This window comes from Siphateles boraxobius, unplaced genomic scaffold (genome assembly GCF_051911475.1).
Source record: "Siphateles boraxobius isolate OS27281-9 unplaced genomic scaffold, OSU_SipBor_1 5, whole genome shotgun sequence".
NCBI lineage: Eukaryota > Metazoa > Chordata > Actinopteri > Cypriniformes > Leuciscidae > Siphateles > Siphateles boraxobius.
In genome coordinates, this window is record NW_027509141.1 from 33086331 (window position 1) to 33108976 (window position 22646).

Genomic DNA, 22646 nt, shown 5'->3' on the forward strand with positions numbered 1-22646 from the left:
CAGTGGTTTTTGATGGATATACGGTGTCGACGGTCTCCTCAGGGGACATGGGAGCATCAAAGACGTTTTAACAAAGCAAAATGCTTCGATGGGGACAGAATTCACGGACGCAGCGGGGTGAAGCGGGGAATGCTAACAGATTAGTGAGCACTTCAATTTAATTCCAGCCTGGGTCTCAAAACAAGATTTTGTTGGGTCCTGATGTGAATTGTCCACTATTGTCTTTATGGATTGTAATTATATAAATGACCTTAAGTAGACTATTTATTTGAATGTAACGTCTCATTGTCTGACTGGGATTTTTCCACAGGACAGCGAACAGACAAGTTATGCTACAATAAAGTCACAGAACACCAGCGCTAAAGTGTCAGGTCTGAAGCCCGGCACAAGCTACATCTTCCAGATTCGGGCCAGAACCTCGGCTGGCTGTGGGCGATTCAGCCAGTCAGTGGAGATACAGACCGGGAAAGCAAGTGAGTGTTACAGTGTTACAGACATGAACGATAGTCAAATTATGCGGTTTGTTGAGGAGAAACGGGCCATTATTTTCCCAAGCAACTGGACTGGACCAGAGTCTGTTGTTCTCATAGCAGGTGAAATATGGAAAGAAGACTTTGATGTTAATTCATTTTATAATATAAATATAAATATTTTTGTTAATATCTGTCAATGAACAAAATAAGCTATTTTTAAAAGAACAATGTAATGCTTATTTGTTCTTCTTTTAGTTATTATTTTAGTTTAATATGTTTTATATGTTAGTAATTAATTTAAATATTAAATATATATATATTAATGTAGGGCCTACTTAAGTAACAAATTAGGAAAAGTGAGTTTTAATATGAAGTCACAATTTGTGTTTGGATTGTGTTAGGAACATTTTAGAGAACATCTTTGTGTCTCTCATTAATCTTAAAATGTTAAAAATGAATGGTTGGTAAATTTTCTAAATTTCTCAAATCAGTGTCCAGAATATCTCCAATGATTTGTCATTGAATGATCATGTTCTTCACAGGCACCAACAATATAAATACAAATGTATGTATTATATCTTCAGTTTATATATTCATGATGCACCTTACACTGCTGTATCTTGTGAAGCGTATTGTTTGGATTGTACACAAACATGCCATTTCTGGTCGAACGTCCCCTGGTGATGATTCACTGTGTTTAATGATGCGTTAGACTTAGAATTGATATTTGGTTTCTGTGTTTCTTCACCAGCTCCGCTGCGAAATACCAACATGGCGATTATCTGGATCTGCTTGGCTTCAGTAACGGGACTGGTGACATTTCTGGCCGTTGTCATCTGTAGAAAACGGCAAGAGGAGTACTTTGAATTGTCTGCATTCATTTTCCCTGCTATTCTCTGTAACATATGTTAAAGGGATAGTTCATTAGTTCATTCCAAACCTGTATGACTTTCTTCTGTCTGTCTGTGACTGAATCATTGACTGAATGAACTGAATTTTTGAGTTTTGTGAACTGGAGCAAATGATTCATAGAAAAAATTAGACTCAAAAGAATGATTCATAAACACATCAGACGTCTTGCTCTAGTGAACACACCAACAATAGGGTTTTTCCATGAAATATCTTTGATTTTGCTATTGTACGTCTTCATAAGTCATACATGTTTAGAATGATTTGAGAGTTAATGAAGAAGAATTCTCATTTATCAAGAGAATATTCATGCCAGCTTCCCATCCTGAAATAATCCCACTCAAACACCTCAATGACTCATGCTGTAATTATCTCTGAAAGAGTTTCACCGGGCTGGATATATTTAGGTACATTTACACCCTGAAAAACATAGTTTAAGGCCTGTTCACACCAAGAACTAAGAAGATATCTATAATGAAAACTATATTAGTGTCCACACCGGTGGATGATATTGCTCCGTTTATTCTAAGCGCTCTGTAGTTTTGTCATCTGCCACTTTAAATGCTCAAGCTCTTTAAGCAGGATTCTGATTGGACGTAAGTGTTTTTATGGTTCATCAGCAGGAAAAACTCAATCTGAAAGTGATTCCAAAAATATTAGTTGAGCCCATCAGTTGTGGTGTGGACTCTGCTATTTTTCTATATTAAGAATGATTTTTAGAATAATATCCTTATTGTTATCCTTATACGTAGTTATCATCCTTGGTGTGAACGGGCCTGTACAATGGAAATTTGATTTTATTTGACTAATAACACTGCGAATATCGTTGTCATATATAGCGCAACAGTGGAGTTCTAGAAATATAAATTATTAATCATTAATTTTCTCCATACAGAAATTGATTCGATAATACAATTAGGTACAAATGTGCTGCAAAATATCATGAAATTCCTATGAAGCTTTGTGAATTATGTAGTGTTTGCATATGTTTGAATATTCTGCTATAAAGGTCAAATGTATATATATTTTATTATACTTGCAATCACATAATCGATTATTTTGTGTTCTACAGCTGTTTCTGATTTGATTGCGTTCTTGAATTTTTGGCGGGCTTTTCAAATAGTTTTTGCTTCGAATCAAATGTTCAGTTTAATTAATCTCAGAGCTGGTTGATTTGGATCATGACTTGAACTACTTGAATCCCTATGGAGAAAATGAATTTGAAAAACACTGCCTAAAACTCTATTGCCTTTTGATGCCAGCGATTTCCACAAGTTTGAGATGAATAATGAATTTGATGAAAATGTATTATCGCTTTAATGAACGGACACTTTTTCAGTTTGTTTGATAAATATAATGCGGTGGATTAAGTCAAAGTACGTTTGTTATTCCCATGTGAAGCAAAAATGTCTTGAAGTTCTTTGGTAATTAAGTACCAAGTTAATTAAGTTTTACATTCTTTAAGTTTTATGTTTGAATATTATTAACATGTGGGATGTACATCACAAGACCCTTTAAAAATAAATAAACCTATTTCTGGTTCTCCTTCTGGATTGTGTTACAGTCGTTGTGGATACAGCAAAGCTTTCCAAGACTCAGACGAGGAGAAAATGCACTACCAAAATGGCCATGGTATGAAACGCACTCTTTCCCCTGATGATTTCTCTTTTAATGAATTTTAGGCAGGAAACTATTGCTTTTTTGGTCCAATATCTTGCTGTAGCTGCTGCCTGGGCCCTTCAGAGATTGTTTCTGTGACTGAAAATTGCTTTCATTCTGCAATATGTGACCAAATGCTAATTCTGTTTATTCTAGTATCATTTCCAGAAGCCAGATTTTATATTGATCCCCACACATATGAGGACCCCTGCCAAGCTGTCCATGAGTTTGCCAGAGAAATTGAAGCTTCCAGGATCAAAATAGAGAAAATCATCGGTTCAGGTATAGCTGTCCTCTGCGATTGTGTGAAATACACCTGGGCATCGGGAGACCACATGAGAACTGGCTGGAAAAATATTGACATGAAATAAAGAATATCATCAAAAAAGATGATATCATACAAATCAAGATGAAAAAAAAGTTTAATATATACATACATATATATATATATATATATATATATATATATATATATATATATATGTGTGTGTGTACAGTATATATTTTAGTTTGATAATTTTGTACTGAGAGGCAGCTTTATGTGTGTGCAGAATGAGTAATCCTAAACCGAAATTCAAGCCCTGTAACACCAACAATATTTATCCTGTCCGAATCTATCATGTTCACTTAATTTAGCTTAATATGGTGTGTTCCTGCTGTTCTTGCTCGGTTAAGCTTTTCATCACAGTGTCTATATTATGTTGAGGTTCTACTTTGACTCTTCAATTGCTAAAAGATTCAATCACGTCTCAATCACAAAAGTGTTGCGACTGCGAGCGGTCATCGATTATGTTTACATGCACCCTGATAATGCAGTTATAAAGAGATTTGGGCAATATTGCGATTAAACTTTGCCTCATGTATGCACAATACTTGATCAAAATGGCATAAATTCATAGCATAAATCATGTACACATAATTGTAGTAGCCTATTAATGACAAAACATTCAGATGTCATGTGAATACCATTGTGAATATCATTGTGGACACAGTCCACTGTATAATCCTTTTTTTCTGGCCCACATCAGGAGAGTTTGGGGAAGTGTGTTATGGGCGGATGAAGCTGCCCGGGAAACGTGATATCTCAGTGGCTCTGAAGACTCTTAAAGCCGGGTACACTGAGAAACAGAGGAGGGATTTCCTCGGCGAGGCCAGCATCATGGCACAGTTCGATCACCCTAACGTCATCCACCTGGAGGGGGTTGTTACCCGCAGTAAGAGCTTTAAATGTCCATCAGTGTCATACACTTGTGAATGGAACATTTTTTAAATACGTTATTTTGTGTTCAAAATCATTCCAAAGCATTTATGTAGCAAAATGTTTCCCCTATATCCCATATACACTCTATAATTGAATACAATTTTAATTAATCATATAATTGTTATATTAAAAGGTTTTTTATATTAACTAAATTATAATGTTTTTATTGTATTTTATATATATATATATATGTGTGTGTGTGTGTGTGTGTGTTTCATTTGAATATAATACATTTTAAATTTATTTAGCATAAAATAAAATAATATATATATAAATATATATTATTTTTTTATTATATTCGTTAAATTTATTGTAAAATAAATATAAATGTAATTTTTTTAAAAATATATTATATTTAAAATATATTTCTACTAATCTGTTTTTTTCAGATGATCATACATATGTATATAAAAAAATCTAAATTAAATTGTTACTTATCATTTTAATTTATAAAAGTATTATATTCTTTTATAATTTCATTATAATTTATAATTTTTATATGAATTTTTAAGTTATACATTTATTTGTTATAATTAATTTTGTCTCACAAACTCAAATTATAAGGGTGTATTTATTTATTTTGAGAGTCTTGTAATATGCAGTAAGAAGTGACTGGCATTATTGCAAAATAAGCCCCTTGAGGTTGATATAAGACCCCTCTGCCTTCACATTAAGGTAATGATCACAGTACATATTGCAATAATGATCAGATGAATGTATATCGGTGTAAGTTAATAATTCACCCATGTGAGTAAAAAGTGAAGAAAACCTGTTCTGTTCTTCTTTACCCAGACTTTGCATCATCACTCCAATCTCTTGACATTTTTTCTCGTTCTTTCCCCTGTTTTTCTCCTTGTTTTGCATTCTCTGCCAAGGCAAACCGGTAATGATCATCACGGAGTACATGGAGAACGGCTCCTTGGACTCTTTTCTGAGGGTGTGTAAACATGTTCCTGTTTGTTCTTGTTATTTCACTGTAGTTTTGCTTCGCCTCGCTGAACCTCCCCGTGAACCGAAGTTAAACTTCACAGATTTCTCTCCCTCGCCTTGTTTTTCTTCCCTCGAAACAGAGACATGACGGTCAGTTCACCATTATTCAGCTGGTGGGCATCCTGCGTGGCATAGCAGCTGGCATGACTTACTTGGCTGATCTGGGGTACGTCCACCGGGACTTGGCTGCCAGGAACGTTCTGGTCAACAGTAATCTGGTGTGCAAGATTTCAGACTTCGGTCTTTCACGCGTACTGGAGGACGACCCTGATGCAGCCTATACCACGAGTGTAAGTGTCACTTACCTGTAACATGATGCAGCCTATACCACAAGTGTAAGTGTTAGTTACCTGTAACATGATGTAGCCTATACCACGAGTGTAAGTGTCACTTACCTGTAACATGATGTAGCCTATACCACGAGTGTAAGTGTCACTTACCTGTAACATGATGCAGCCTATACCACAAGTGTAAGTGTTAGTTACCTGTAACATGATGTAGCCTATACCACGAGGGTAAGTGTCACTTACCTGTAACATGATGTAGCCTATACCACGACGGTAAGTGTCACTTACCTGTAACATGATGTAGCCTATACCACGAGTGTAAGTGTCACTTACCTGTAACATGATGTAGCCTATACCACGAGTGTAAGTGTTAGTTACCTGTAACATGATGCAGCCTATACCACGAGTGTAAGTGTCACTTACCTGTAACATGATGTAGCCTATACCACGACGGTAAGTGTCACTTACCTGTAACATGATGTAGCCTATACCACGAGTGTAAGTGTCACTTACCTGTAACATGATGTAGCCTATACCACGAGTGTAAGTGTTAGTTACCTGTAACATGATGCAGCCTATACCACGAGTGTAAGTGTCACTTACCTGTAACATGATGTAGCCTATACCACGAGTGTAAGTGTCACTTACCTGTAACATGATGTAGCCTATACCACGAGTGTAAGTGTCACTTACCTGTAACATGATGTAGCCTATACCACGAGTGTAATGGCTCGTTTCCACTGAGCGGTACGGTACGGTACAGTTCGGTACGGTACGCAATTATTTGCGTTTCCACTGTCAAAAGTTGTGAATGGTACCAAAAAGCCGAACCGTACCGTACCACTTTTTGGGTACCCTTCCGTTGGGGTACCTAGCACAGTGGAACGGTACTAAAGGGAGGAGCTAGACTCACTGCAGAACGCTGATTGGTTGACAGAGTATCGTCACTTGCGCGAGCTACAAGGGGAATGACAACAAAAGCAGCGCCATTTTTTTAATATACAGTTGGAATATAATAGTATGGTTATTCTTTCACGAAATGTAGTTTTAAGAGTTTTTCAGACGAGAATGTAGTTGTTTAAAGCTCAAATCTGTGGTTTATTTATAATGTTTTATGATAATTTGATCCATTCCAGGCGATCACCGGGCGCTCGGCGCTCATGTTCCCCGCCTGGAACAGCCTTTCCTCGGCTAGTCGTTCTGACGTTTGCCGCTGACTCTGTAGTGGTAATTCGTCTTGTGTAAATTTAACGGGTGATCTTTGGTCTCGTGAATCGATAATTCGTTCCCTGGCCAATCGTTTTGGCTGAGGGTTAAGTGAAGTTTCATATATTTAGGCTATTTAACTTTTCCGTTGTAACGTTAATGTTAGACCAGCGCTGAATTTGTATATTTGACTGAATTTTTTGCTTTATCTCTTATTGTATAGCTTCTTGTAACGTTACCTTTTACTTATACTTTTATAATGGCTATTATTGCTAAAACTGAAATTTAACTGGGTTGAGTTTTGTCATTTTTTTTTTTATTACAAGATTATCACTGTAATGTTGTTTATTGCAACATTTGTACAAATGCAAATATTGCCAGGAATATGTTTAATATTTTTACAATTTAAACGAAAAGATGCAGGGTTGTGTTTTATATTTCGTTTTGTTATAAATAGGCTAACGTTAAACATGCAGTAAATAATATAATCAGGTCTATACATTGCCTGAACCACATTTGTGTGCCTATAATGTTTAAAATGTATTTAAATGAAAACGAAAAGGGACAGAGTGGTGTTTTATAATATATTTCGTTTTATTGTTGCCTAAAATGTACATGCAGAGCGAGCTGAGTGACGCTTTCAAGAACGCGCTGTTCCATTTGGAGAATTACCGGACTCGCGTCCTCTGGAGTCATTCTGCTGAGAACTTTGCGTACTTGTTATTGAGAAATGCCTAATGTCGGCGCTTGTCTTGTTGTGACAAACATGCCGAGAAGCAAGGACAAGATCTGCTGTATGCCATCCATTAGTGTTTACTTTGTCGCTTTCTTCTTCGCGCGAAAATGACGTTGATCGCTTCTTTCCTGCAAACACCACGCCTATCAAGTAGGGTACTGTTGGCGGTGGAAACGCTAGCCGGATCATGGTTTACTGACCCGACCCGACCCGAACCGTACTGTACCGTACCGTACTGCTCAGTGGAAACGAGCCATAAGTGTCACTTACCTGTAACATGATGCAGCCTATACCACGAGTGTAAGTGTCACTTACCTGTAACATGATGTAGCCTATACCACGAGTGTAAGTGTCACTTACCTGTAACATGATGTAGCCTATACCACGAGTGTAAGTGTTAGTTACCTGTAACATGATGTAGCCCATACCACGAGTGTAAGTGTCACTTACCTGTAACATGATGCAGCCTATACCACGAGTGTAAGTGTTAGTTCCCTTTCAAGGGAACTCGAGCTGCGTTGAGACGCGGTGGGAACGCTCTGCGTGATTGCGTCATGAAGCACGTGTATAATCAGTCCAATGGAAGAGCGAGACGTCATAGGCGGTGACGTCATAGACCAGGAAGCTATAAAGCACACCAGAAAACAGACCGCGACAGCTTCTGTTGCCTTCAGCAAGCGATCTGTGTATTCTGTCCTTGTCATATTTATTGTTGTCTGTCAAGTTGCAATATATATATATATATATTATAGCAAAAGAGAGCAAGCAGCTTTTGTGTTGTTCCCTGCCCACGTTATATCACGGGTGGGGACACACACATCAGCTTTTTGTTACTATTTGGGAGTGGAGCATGCCACAGTCAGTTCTCGAGGGGGCTGACTGTGAGCATTGCGAGAAGCTGTCCGTGAGGACGCTCCGCTCCCGCCGGGCGTTCTTCGAGGAGGACGGTTCGGTTCGTGCTCCCCGCGCGGGTCCCGCTGTTGCCGATGCACGGCGGCGACTCGCATTTTGGGGTTCGCAAACGGATCTGACAGCGGGGGTTGGGACGGGCCCCGCCCTATCTCAGCTTTCACCTGGCAGATCCAGTGCTGGCGATTTCCAGTTCCGAGGAATTGGTATCGTTAGTGTTTTGTTTAGAAAAAGAGAACAAAATAAATAAAGATATTAAGAAAGGGCAGATGTTTGAGTTTTCAATAAATGAATAAATAAGTCAGCTCATAACTCTGTTGAATAAAGAGGAGCTTTAAAAGGAGGTTTATCTAGTGCTGTTGCTAGTTAAATATTTTCTGGCCAGCTGAACATTATGAGAGTGAAAATAAAAAGAGTTTATTAGATGAAATAAATCTAAAAACAGAAAAACTCTGTATCTCAGCCTCCTCGTCGGGGACTGCCGTTTTTTCTCTATCTCCACACCACACTGAGGTGTCGAGATCGTGGAATAAGTCGGTTTCTATTTTATGTGTTTAATGCCCAACGTCTAACTATAGTAATGCTAAGGGTATTAAGTATCATGGTATGACAGTGCCTCGGGTTAAAGAGACGCTTGCTAGCTTTCTCTCTCCCGAGTCGGCGTCATCATTTTTAACCCCGACGTTACCCACCAGCCATCTAAATAAATTTTTTTATTAGGCAACGCTGGTGGGTAAATTATAAAGACATGGATGAATGTGAGGTTGTAAAAAAACTGCACTGACGCTATTCGAGAATTGCGTCGTGCAAAAACAGATAAACTATACTGGGGAGGGACGGTTTCGAGAAATCGTTTCTCCTCTGCGTCCTCTGGGTGGCGACTCTCTGAGGAGGGTCGCAGCAGGGCCAGTTCGGTTGTTTTCCTGCTGGTGGCCACGGAGTGATATATTTATATATATATATATACGTTTTTCTGATTTAAAAATAAAGAAAAATAAGATAAAATTATATCTGTTCTTCTGGACGCTCCGCTTTCAAAAAACTAAGAATAAACCGTTCAGCGGCGTTCCAGAGGTTTCTTCCTCACCAATCTAATGTTCCTGAGACTGCTGGGCGGAGCAGTCTCAGTCTACTAAGCTCCTCGCAGCACAGAGTGCAAGAACGAGCATCGCCATTTGGGCTCCTCCACAATCGAAGGGGACTTGGGTGGCAGTAGCAGTCTAGCCAGTTAGAGATATGCAAGATCTGAGGACTATTTTATCTCTAAAAAAGCTTGGACAATAGGAAGCCCTGACGCCGAGGCTATCAGGCTTCTAAAGGGTTGTCCCCTCCGGGGTAGGGATGGTTTTGAGAAAATTGTTTCTCCTCGACGCCCTCTGGGGTGCGACTCTCTGAGGAGGGTCGCAGCGCTGCCAGTTCGGTTTTCCTGCCGGTTCGCCGTTCAGGACACCAAGGTGTCAGTGTCCCCAAACGATCCTCCGAGGGGGGTCGTAGAGCAGTCAGTTCGGTTTCCCTGCCGGTTCGCCGTTTCAGGGTGCCGAGGTGCCTGCTTTTTCCAATGATCCTCCGAGGAGGGTCGTTGGAATTAAGTTATTTAAAGGAAAGCATGATCTGAGGACTGTCGTCATCTCTAATAAAGCTTCTGAGGGCTCCTCCGGGGCAGGGACGGTTTTGAGAAATCGTTTCTCCTCGACGCCCTCTGGGGTGCGACTCTCTGAGGAGGGTCGCAGCGCTGCCAGTTCGGTTGTTCCCTGCCGGTTCGCCGTTCAGGGCACCGAGGTGTCAGCGTCCCCATACGATCCTCCGAGGAGGGTCGCAGAACGGTCAGTTTGGTTGTTCCCTGCCGGTTCGCCGCTTCAGGGCACCGTAGTGACTGTTCAACCAAATCCAGAGGCCAGTCTTGAGAGACTGGTTCCCCTAGTAGAATTTCTGGCAGCGTGGAAACTACTGCCACATATTTCTCGGTGGGTCCTGCACACTATAAAAAAGGGTTCAGAATTCGGTTCTTGTCCGCCCAGATTTCTAGGGGTCCTCCCCACTGTGGTGGACCCCGAGCAGGCTTTGGTTATGGAGCAGGAAGTACTGACACTTCTGCAAAAGGAACTGTAGAAGGGGTTCCTCCTCCCGGCAGACAGTCAGGGTTTTACTGCCATTACTTCATTGTTCCGAAAGAGGATGAGGGGTTGCGTCCTACTCTAGACCTGCGTCAATTAAACAGCAGGTTTCAGAATCTTAAGTTCAAAGTATGCTTACGCTAAATATGATTGTGTCACAGATTCAGTCCGAGGACTGGTTTGTCACAATAGACTTAAAGGACGCTTACTTATCTATCCATCCTCATCACAGGAGGTTCCTGAGGTTTGCTTTCAGGGGCGAAGCATACCAGTATCAGGTTCTTCCATTCGGCCTAGGTTATCACCCCACACTTTTTACAATATGCGTGGATGCAGCTCTGGCTCCTCTGAGATTCCAGGGCATTCGCGTATTAAATTATATCGACGATTGGTTGATTTTAGCTCAGTCCGAGCTTTTGGCAGTTCAACATCGAGATGTCGTTCTGTCCCACATAAGGACGCTGGGGTTGCGGCTCAACACCAAAAAGAGTGTACTCCTCCCAGCTCAGAGGACCACTTTCTAGGTGTATTATGGGATTCGACAACAATGCAAGCACGTCTGTCTCCTGCACGTATTTCTGCGATTCTCACAGCCGTAAAGAATGTAAAACTAGGTCAGTAACTCACTGCAAACAGTCTCTGAGACTGTTGGGGCTCATGGTAGTTGCGTCTAACGTAGTTACTTTTGGCCTTCTGTACATGAGACCCCTGCAGTGGTGGCTCGGGACCAAGGGGTTTTCTCCGAGGGGAAATCCGTTTTCGCATGATCAAGGTCACGCGGCTATGCCTTCGTGCCTCGGACATGTGGAAGAAACCTTGGTTCCTCGCCCAGGGCCCAGTGCTGGGTGCTTCTTGTTGACACGTCACGCTATCGACGGATGCTTCCCTCACAGGATGGGGGGCGGTCATGAGTGGCCGCTCGGTGAAAGGCTTTGGCTGGGGCTCATGGCAGTTGCGTCCAACGTAGATACTTTTGGCCTTCTGTACATGAGACCCCTGCAGTGTTGGCTCGGGACCAAGGGGTTTTCTCCGAGGGGAAATCCGTTTTCGCATGATCAAGGTCACGCGGCTATGCCTTCGTGCCTCGGTCATGTGGAAGAACCTTGGTTCCTCGCCCAGGCCCAGTGTTGGGGGCTTCTTGTCGACGCATAATGCTATCGACGGATGTTTCCCTCACAAGTCGGGGGCAATCATGAGTGGTTGGTCGGCGAAGGGTCCGGACAACACACTGATGGTCTCGTATATCAGAGCAGATATCCTGTTGAGGCAGGGGCTGTGGCCCGGGGAATGGAGACTTCACCCCGAGGTGGTGGAGCTTCTTAGGGAGAACTTCGGTCAAACTACAAGTCGACCTTTCGCATCGCTTGTACAATGCATTGCCCTTGTGGTTCTCCCTCACGCATCCAGCTCCGCTTGGACTGGATGTAATGTAATAGGTGTGGTTGCCGCTACACCTATATGCTTTTCCCGATATCTTTGCTCCTGGGAGCTCTGGAGTTGTGGATACTGTGGGCTCGGCCTCTGAGGGGGCCCAGCTCATAGATTCAGGTTTCTCGACCGAGGTCGTGGAGACCATACTCCAGTCTAGAGCTCCCTCCACGAGAAGACTAATATGCTGTTCTCTGCCTGGTGCAGAGAACGCCTTCTGAATCTCGTTTCTGCCCTGTTGGTACAGTACTTGATTTCTGTAATGAATGTTTCTTTGCTGGGCTATCTCTGAGGAGAGATCCTTAATTTTGTCTTCTCCGTGATACATGAGGCTGAGGCCTGCACGTACTTGGATTTGCACCTGGTTGGTGGTAGTATTTCTTCACCCCAGATCGGGTTGTATTTCTAGGTCCCTACTAAATGTGCGGGTCATTTGTGCTCCAGGCCTTCTGTCCTCCACCTCTAATACCCCAGATCAGGAAAATCTTAAATCTGTTATGCCCTTTCCGGGCTTTGGATGCTTAGGTCCACAGAGCTGCTCAGCGGCGTTTATCAGAACAATTATTTGTCTGCTTCGGGTAACCTAAGATAGGTTGCCCTGCATCTAAACAGATAATGAGCAATTGGGTAGTTGAGGCTATCTCACTTGCTTATGAAGCGGCCGCACAGCGTTCACCTGTGGCTGTTCAGGCCCATTCTACAAGGAGTATGGCTGCCTCTAGGCTTTAATTTCGGGTATTTCCCTTCAGGATATTTGTAATGCGGCAGGCTGGTCCTCACCTCATACATTTGTCAGATTTTATGACCTACACCTCTCCACTCCTGGGGCTAGGTTGCTTGCTTCTAGTGTGCGCAAGGACTTCACACAGAACGGGCATTTGTCTTATGGCGTAGTGGGTATGGGGTTCCCACCGCGTCTCAATGCAGCTCGAGTTCCCTTGAAAGGGAACGTCTCAGGTTACGTATGTAACCCTGGTTCCCTGAGAGGGAACGAGACGCTGCGTTCTCCTGCCATACTTCCTGCATGCCCTGATCGACTTGCTTCAGGCTTTTTCAGAAGCTGTCACGGTCTGTTTTCTGGTGTGCTTTATAGCTTCCTGGTCTATGACGTCACCGCCTATGACGTCTCGCTCTTCCATTGGACTGATTATACACGTGCTTCATGACGCAATCACGCAGAGCGTTCCCACCACGTCTCAACGCAGCGTCTCGTTCCCTCTCAGGGAACCAGGGTTACATACGTAACCTGAGACGTTACCTGTAACATGATGCAGCCTATACCACGAGTGTAAGTGTTAGTTACATGTAACATGATGCAGCCTTTACCACGAGTGTAAGTGTCACTTACCTGTAACATGATGTAGCCTATACCACGAGTGTAAGTGTTAGTTACCTGTAACATGATGCAGCCTATACCACGAGTGTAAGTGTCACGTACCTGTAACATGATGTAGCCTATACCACGAGTGTAAGTGTCACTTACCTGTAACATGATGCAGCCTATACCACGAGTGTAAGTGTTAGTTACCTGTAACATGATGCAGCCTATACCACGAGTGTAAGTGTCACTTACCTGTAACATGATGCAGCCTATACCACGAGTGTAAGTGTTAGTTACCTGTAACATGATGTAGCCTATACCACGAGTGTAAGTGTCACTTACCTGTAACATGATGCAGCCTATACCACGAGTGTAAGTGTCACGTACCTGTAACATGATGCAGCCTATACCACAAGTGTAAGTGTCACTTACCTGTAACATGATGCAGCCTATACCACGAGTGTAAGTGTCACGTACCTGTAACATGATGCAGCCTATACCACGAGTGTAAGTGTTAGTTACCTGTAACATGATGTAGCCTATACCACGAGTGTAAGTGTCACTTACCTGTAACATGATGTAGCCTATACCACGAGTGTAAGTGTCACTTACCTGTAACATGATGTAGCCTATACCACGAGTGTAAGTGTTAGTTACCTGTAACATGATGTAGCCTATACCACGAGTGTAATAATTTATATAAATTTCATAGTTTTATTCCGCAAAACATGGATAATAATCAGAAATATTTCTTGAGCAACAAATCAGCATATCAGAATGATTTCTGAAGGATCATGTGACACTGAAAATCTATTAAAATAGAATATAAATATAAAATAAATTGTAATAATATTTCACAATATTGCTGTTTTAACTGTATTTTTAATCAAATAAATGCAAATTTGATGGAGCATAAGAGACTTCTTTCAAAAGCACTGAAAATCTTTCCGTCTCCATACTTTGGAGTAAAACAAAAATTTTTGTTCTTTGATGTGTTTGTTTCATATCGTTTGAATGTTTAGTGTTGTTTCTCCCTAATCTTTGTCCATCTATGTCTATATGGAATTTTAGGGAGGAAAGATCCCAATCCGTTGGACGGCACCGGAGGCCATTGCCTACCGGAAGTTCTCCTCCTCCAGTGACGTATGGAGTTATGCAGTGGTGATGTGGGAAGTGATGTCATATGGAGAACGGCCATATTGGAATTTGACCAACAGAGATGTAGGTCTAAAGTTGTGTCCCAAATGACGCACTATACAATATGCACTTATACACTATGCAATTGACCCTTCGCAGGGAGCTTGATTGACAGGTGATCTGACCAATCATACTTCGCCATCCGCCATTTTGTCCGACAAAGCAGTCAGGAGAGTTAGTAGATTAACATGGGAGGATTTGAACTTGAAAAACTGAATATACTGACGCCTTTCCGCGGTTAAAACAAAATTCCTTCTTATGTTCATTCATGTTTATTTGATGCTATAAATGAACTAGAAGGAAGAGATGATCGGTTCACGAGCAGCTTTAACTGAGGCTCTGCAGCGATCTGTCACGACACATTAAAGAGCCACAAAACGGTATTTATTGTTTAAATTTCTTTTTTTAAATGAGCAAATTTGAAAGGTGAGTCTTTGTTTAATATGTTTAATATCAAAAGTAACCGAAAAGTAACCTGGTCTGCCCTGTCCGTCAGCGTATTGTCAGTCTCCTCTCTGATCCGCGATGCATTTTTCACTGCGTGAGAACATGGTGTGTGCGTGAGAGCGGCGTAGCTTGTCGGACATAGCAACAGTAACTAAGGGGGGCGGGTCTTTGCGAAGGGTCAATTATACACTATGTACTTATGCACTATGTACTCAACCGTGTAGTGTAAGTATTTCATAAGATTATTTTATAATTCATCATTGGGAGCTGACAGCCCCTCCCCCTCCGCTACGTAATTAAAGCTGCGACAGTTTAGTGCATAATTAAGTGTCATAATTAATTTTGGATAATTAAGTGCATCATCCGGGAATTTAAAGTTCACTTTTTCTATTTGGAATTTTCAGTTTGAACACATTACACATGCTATTCTATGACGTTTTGTAGTATAAATAGTGCAAGTACTCAAATTGGGACTCGCCGTAACCTATAATTCATATTGGCTGTGTTCAGAATAGTATAGCAAACACTGCAAAAAATCATTTTCCTAATAAGCATTTTGTTATATCCTATGCAGAAGTACATTTATCTTGGATTTGTAGAATTTTTAATTTTTTTGGTATTTCAACTAAAATTTTAAATACTAGTAAAATAAAATTAAAATAATGATAATTAAAAGCATGGTTCCAGTGTGATGCATGATTCAGAAGTAACATCAGCTGTAGTTTACTTCTTTTTGACTCATTATTTTATCAGATTCCCAAGAGTTAAGACTTTATTTTTTTTTACATAAAATTGGATTAATATATATATATATATATATATATATATATATATATATATATATATATATATATATATATATATATATATATATATATTGAATGTGCATATTGAGATAATGTGACAATGTAGCGTACAGCTGCTTGTTAATTATTTCTCATTTCACAATGAAAAATGTTGCTCATACTATTTTCAAAAGTAGGTAGTTTAGTGTACTATTTTTACACTATTTTTTGTAGTATTTTTTGTTGTATATGAAAAAAGTATTGCAGTATGCAATGATAGTTTAATATTTCATTCCGAACATAACAAAACAGCAGCCAAATCATTTATCAATTAGACAAATCATTCTGACATATTCAGTTTGTTTGGTTTACTGCAGATCATTAAGTTCTTTTAAACTTTTTTGAAAACCCTGAAAACCCTGAAATACACCCCAACACACACAAACATAAAGCAGCACAACTGTTTTCAGCATTAATTATAATAATAAATATTTCTTGACCACCAAACCAGCATATCAGAATGATTTCTGACAGAGGGAATTCCATACAGTGCCATGTCCCATGTATGAATTGAGTTTGATTGTTTTTCTGCAGGTGATCAAGTCCGTAGAGGAGGGTTACCGACTCCCGGCCCCCATGGGCTGCCCCGGGGCCCTCCACACCCTAATGCTGGACTGCTGGCAGAAAGACCGCAACGAAAGACCCAGATTCTGCCAGATCGTCACGGTCCTGGACAAGCTGATCCGGAACCCCGAGAACCTCAAGTCAATGGACACATTGTGCAGGTGAGCACCGGCAATTGCTATCTTCGGGGGGGATTTACCTGAGAAATGCACTTTGTCGATGTCAGATATGATCTGCATTAAAAGTCTCGCAAAGTTGACGAGAAAGTTTCATCTGAGTGGCTGGGAATACGACTGGCCGGCTTTAAGTGTACGTTTTCCAATAAGCTCATCTCAAATAGATGTGTTCGCTGTTAAATAAAAGACCTCTGTGCTATATTGACATTGATCTGCCGTGAACCAAAAAAGAACGCTTCTGCTTTCACAATTGGACTTGTATAAATTGCACAGCTCGGAGCGCAAGTCCTGTCAAGTTGCCGGTGCATATCCAGATGCGCAGGGAGCGTTGATGGGAAGAAATAGGGATTTCATCCCTGTATTAATCTACCCAAACCAGCCAGATCTACAGCCGCCAACCCCCCCAGCCCCTCCCCCCACCCTCTTTCCTACCTTCTCTATCATTTTAACTCATATTGATTTTCTGCTCGCCGCATTTCAAAGGTACATCACGTATGTGCCTCCTCATTCCCCTTGCTCTCATTTCAGACTAAACAGTCCTTTGATGAACAGAAGCATTCCTGATTTCAGCAGCTGCAGATCAGTGGACGAGTGGTTGGACACCATTAAGATGGGCCGTTATAAGAACCACTTTGCCGCAGGAGGGTATCTGACTCTAGGACATGTGATGAGCATGAAACAACAGTGAGTTGATTGAGTTCTCGCTCCGTAACACGATGGAGTGCTTGAGATTGCTAATGCAGAAATGAAGCCTTTTAGATGCATCATCTCACCATCGCAGGGTTCCAGCTGGCTTCGTGAATCTTAGCGCTGAGGTTGATGGAGGACAGATTGGAGGTGTCCTAATGCTTGAAGCCTTTGATTGATCGTCATCTCCTCAATTGAGATGATCAATGACCATTAGATGCAGTTTTGTGGTGTTTCAAGACTGTGTGTCTGTTGACTATACAATTGGTCTGTAAATGCTATTTCTATCTGTCCAGTTTTAGTGGATTTGTAGACAGTGAAGCAAATCAATCCCTGATTTAAAAAAAAACCTGTGAACCAGCTTGGTGGAAACCAGCTTTATCGTGGATTTCAGGATTTTAGTGGATTTCATGGGTTTACTTGAGACACATTCTCAAACCTCTGCTTTTCAATTGATTTGCTTCAGATGTTTGAAAGTTTAGATCACCCAAAAATGCAAATATACCAAACCCATATGACTTTGTTTCTTCCGCCGACTTTTGTACTGTATTCCAAGTCTTCTGACGCCTTTATGGGAGGAACAAAGCAAACTGAAATACATGTTTCATGAATTGAGATAAAGCTAAAAATTTGATTAAATATAAATAATAGATGAAAAACATAAACTTTAACTTAAAAATTAAATCACAAATATTGCCTTGGCAACTAACTGAAATAATGTATGTATAAGTTGACGTACTAAAATTACTAAAACAAATAAAAATAAATTAAAGCTTAGTAGAAATAGTACAAAAAAGAAGATCAAAATACCAAAAGAACATAGCGAAATTACTAGTATAAAAATAATACTAAAATAACAATGATTAGTAATTCATTGAAAGCAATTACGTTGTCTTTTATGGCTATTTTGTACATATGTAAATATGCATTTTGTACATATTTCTCTTCTTATTTCCATTTACTACTCAATGGGAATTCATTGAAAGCAATTATGTTGTCTTTTATGGCTATTTTGTACATATGTAATTATGCATTTTGTACATATTTCTCTCCATATTTCCATTTACTACTCAATGGGAATTCATTGAAAGCAGTTATTTTGTCTTTAATGGCTATTTTGTCAAAATTTTTCTCCATATTTCCAATTACTACTCAATTGGAATATATTGAAAGCAGTTCTGTTGTCATTTATGGCTATTTTGTCAATATTTCTCTCCATATTTCCATTTACTACTCAATGGGTCAGTCAGTGCTCTTCCTGTTGTTACATTTTGGATCAAATTCCAAGTCCCAAAAATTGGCAATTACCTTTCTGGAAATCATATTATTAGAGTAACTTTTATTAGATATGATCATGAAATCAGCCATAATGTCTTCAAGGTTTATGTGTGAAGAAAAAAAGAAAAAAAAATCCCCAACCAACTGCAAACGTGCTGGTTGCAAGTCATTTGTTTGTTTCAGATGTTTTTAATGAAACTTTAAACACAATAAGCCCATAATTAGAGCTGCACAATTGGTTGTCTGATTAATCATGTTTATGGTTACAATTGCCATGATTCACTAATCTTGAAAAGGATCAATTACAGCAATAGAAAGATTTCTGTATAAATGTTTGTGTAGCAGTTGAGCAGCATTGTAGGCAATAGCAGGCATTAAGTTAGTCACATAATGTGTCACATTAGAGATCACATAAATAAGGGATGAGTTTTAATGCGAGTTTTAAAGCCTTTTTTGGATGTTTACATACATTATACATTATATAAATAAAAAAATCATCTTAATTATGAGGGAAACAATTGATCATAACTGCTGAGCACTACTCATAATCTTTAATTAAAGGACAATTCTGACCAAAAATGAACCTTGGGGTAAATAACAGATGGGTACAGTTTTAACATTAGTTTTAGTTTCACCACAGATTAGCTTATAACGCTAGTGTATGGGGCATAGAATAAATAAAAATAAAAATCGCTAGTTAATACCACTAAAAAGGCTCAAAATTGCCCCACACGAACACGGTAGCATAATGAGGGTCTCTACCTGCAAACCGAAGCACTGAGAACTTTGTAAGTGTACAGACCGTTTAATAAGAAGATACTTTATAAAGACAGTACACTTCGCGTATACAAGCAGGAGCCATCTTTGGAAAACAGTCTCGACCAGTCGAACCACAAACGCCCTGTTTGCAGGTAGAGACCCTCGTTATGCTACCGTGTTAGTGTGGGGCTATTTTGAGCCTTGTTAGTGGTATTCACTAGCGATTTTTATTTTTACTTATTCGATGCCCCATACACTATAGCGTTATTAGCTAATCTGTGGTTAAACTAAAACTAACGTTAAAACTGGGTACATTCGATTAGCATGAAAACGCATCCCAGAGAACGGCCGACTCGGTACCCATGTGTTATTTAGCCCTAGGTTCATTTTTGGTCAGAATTGTCCTTTGATCACATTTCTTTTTCCAGTGACATGCAGCGGTTGGGAGTCACATTAATGGGCCATCAGAAGAAGATCATGACCAGCGTCCAGGTGATGAGAGCCCAAGTACTGAACCAGAGCGTGCCGTCAGTGCACATATAATCACAGACCTCATCAGAATGCAAGTACATATTGATCTGATATGTGTTTGGGTCTTGTGTATGAACTTCAAAAGACTGTCCCTTCCTTAGTGAAACCTGACGTGGACCACTACTGGGAAAAGGACGGAGTTTTTCTTCTTCAGCGGGACATTCTGCAATTATCTCTTTTACTTCCTTTTGTAAATGTTTGGACTGCCTTAAAAGACACATAATTTAAATATTGTTGTACATAGATGAATATTTTATGAATAATAGAGTCATGAATATGTGAAAAGTGGACCTAATAATTAAAAAGGTGGAAATGAATATGCATAGTTTTGCCACACCCACCACTGCACCACAACGGCATGGATGAAACTACGAGTGCCTCAAGTGCTGAAACGTGACATAAACAGTGCGACGTCACTGGAGAATAAGAGTTAAGCTACACACCGAGACCCTCAGGAGGAAACGCTCGGGCTCCTGACAAAAGCTGTGGAGCGCACAAGAATACGGACAAATGCTGAATTAGTCTCTGTGGTCGTAGAAAGGGAAAAAGGCAATTATGTGTTTCATGTGTTTGATTAAACACTCTGAAACTCAACCTGCTGTTATTTATTGCGTGCAGAACAGCGCCTGATCCCTCTGGAAATGGGAGGAATAAATATGTGTAAATGTTGGTCTGCGGAAAACAGAAATACTTTTAACTTACATTCCGCTTGAAATGTGTCTGACATGGAATCTCTATCTTTCTCATACAAGTGGATTCAGAGTTCAGGCCAATTTGAAAATATTTATTCTTACCCTGGGAAAATCGAGTATTTTTCAGAGTTTGGGCTGTTTTACATCATTCATTTGACTGAAACTAACAGATACAATAATGAGCAAAAAGGGGAATCGCACATAATTGTGTGGATCTTGTAATGGTGGGACTGACTAATTTAAAGTCAACATGAAATCATAACTGACCCTGTTTACTTAACTAGATGTTCCTGGTCTTATTATGAATGATTAATCTGTGCATGTTATTCCAAAGGGAAGAATATGTTCTGTAGTTTTCATCAAAATATTGGCTGCCTCTTTCCCCAGCTGAAAAGACGTTCCTCTCCAGCCATGTCTTGTTCCTATCAGGTCCCGCTATACATTAAATCCCCTTGTTGGACATCCTTTTCACAGAAGTAAAATGGGTTTTGAAAGCCATTTCATGTTGACTTTACAAAAACAATGGACCTCATTTAATTTTTGAAAACAGGGTTTTATCTGTATATTCATTCTTTTATTTATTAAATTATAATTATTCAGTTTTAAATATTAAATTCTCTTATTGTGCATTTGTTTGTAAGACAAAGATTAATGGAGTTACTTATCCATGAAACATATATGTAAATATTAATAAAATAAAGTTTTTTTCTGCTCGGTCTCATTCTGATTCTTTGAAATGAGTAATGTCCATACACATCTTGGAGTACAAATAAAAACAACACTGCCACATCATGTGTCAAGACATTTAACCAAATAGAGTATCTATCTATCTATCTATCTATCTATCTATCTATCTATCTATCTATCTATCTATCTATCTATCTATCTATCTATCTATCTATCTATCTATCTATCTATCTATCTATCTATCTCTGTCTGTCTGTATCTATCTATATGTCTGTCTGTCTTTATCTTGTCTGTCTGTGTATTTCTATATCTATCATCTGTCTGTCTCTATCTGCACAGTATCTATAGCTATCTCTGCCTGTCTCTCTGTCTTGTCTGTCTTTTTCTCTATCTGTCTTTCTGTCCGTCCGTCCGTTTTTCTGCAAAATTTAAATTCATAACAACAAATAAGGAACCAATTAAAATCATTTATTTTTGCATTGCAAAAAATAGATTTTTGCAAGTATTCATCGTGGCATTACTTTAATTAAAATGTATTTATGCAAAATATATCTACTTTGTCTGTTGTTCATAATTGTGAAATATGACCCTCCTTCACAGTTTTGGTGACATTCACCCACACGGATATTTTCCAGACATTATCATGCGTTATCAGGCATACCTGAGTATCCTATCCCATCTCTCCGGTGTGAAGCACAAGCCAACAGCACTTCAGTGACAGCAGAGCAATTGCTTTTAATGTCCGCTGGGCTTTAGCGCTCTCCTCTGAGAGGTTTCTTCATTACTTTAACGTAAAGCTGCGAATTTAATGTCTTAAAAACTGATTCATGAACACTGCATATATCAAGAGACTCTCAGCGTCCATTGTCACATTATGAAAGTTGTCATCTATGTGGAAACAAAATATTAGCAAGTGTTTTGTCTCTATTTCCCTTTGCCAGGAATATAACTTGCCCATTTGGATGGTTCTCTGCATGATGCGTTGAAAGCGTTCATGCGCAAATGTCACCTTGAAGCGGATTATATTCACAATTCATTTCAGGTGAATGGTCACATATACAGAACCTGTACACACACAACAAACATCAGAACTACAAAAGCAGTCAGAAAATGTTGTGTTTGCATGCACAGTGGTCTGAATGTCATTTCATTTGCATAAAAAGAACGTTGTGCTATTCATTTTAAAGAAACATTAAACAAAAAAATATTTTTGATATTTTAATTAACATTAACCAAGATTAATAAATGTCACCTTTTTGACCTTTGTTGCCATTGGCTTGTGGCTTGCCTAGTTGGGGACATTAAATATAACATTTAATTGAATATTAAAAAATTGATCTGTCTGCATTGACACTATTATATGAGAACTGAACTAAGCTGGACGATGACATCACGGTTTTCTCCAGAGCGGCTGTATAGCCTATATAAATGAACTAAATTAATAACTTTTTGACAACAAAAATGAAACATCACTGAACTTACTTAAGCTG

At 39.7% G+C, this 22646-nt stretch overlaps 1 protein-coding gene across 3 annotated transcripts in view; it reads left to right on the forward strand.

Moving 5' to 3' along the window:
- Positions 1–21190, forward strand: part of epha8 (eph receptor A8) — a 101147-nt gene extending 79957 nt beyond the window's left edge. For 2 of the 3 annotated variants that reach the window (XM_077204043.1, XM_077204045.1), the window contains 11 exons: positions 311–473; positions 1225–1342; positions 2947–3014; positions 3198–3323; positions 4070–4255; positions 5178–5239; positions 5373–5582; positions 14365–14514; positions 16317–16507; positions 17051–17206; positions 19675–21190. In XM_077204043.1, the coding sequence (XP_077060158.1) occupies positions 311–473; positions 1225–1342; positions 2947–3014; positions 3198–3323; positions 4070–4255; positions 5178–5239; positions 5373–5582; positions 14365–14514; positions 16317–16507; positions 17051–17206; positions 19675–19789 (1545 nt within the window). In that variant the 3' untranslated portion in view covers positions 19790–21190. The remainder of the gene's footprint in view (positions 1–310; positions 474–1224; positions 1343–2946; positions 3015–3197; positions 3324–4069; positions 4256–5177; positions 5240–5372; positions 5583–14364; positions 14515–16316; positions 16508–17050; positions 17207–19674) is intronic. The other variant, XM_077204044.1, reaches the window with a different exon arrangement.
- The last annotated feature ends 1456 nt before the right edge of the window (positions 21191–22646 follow it).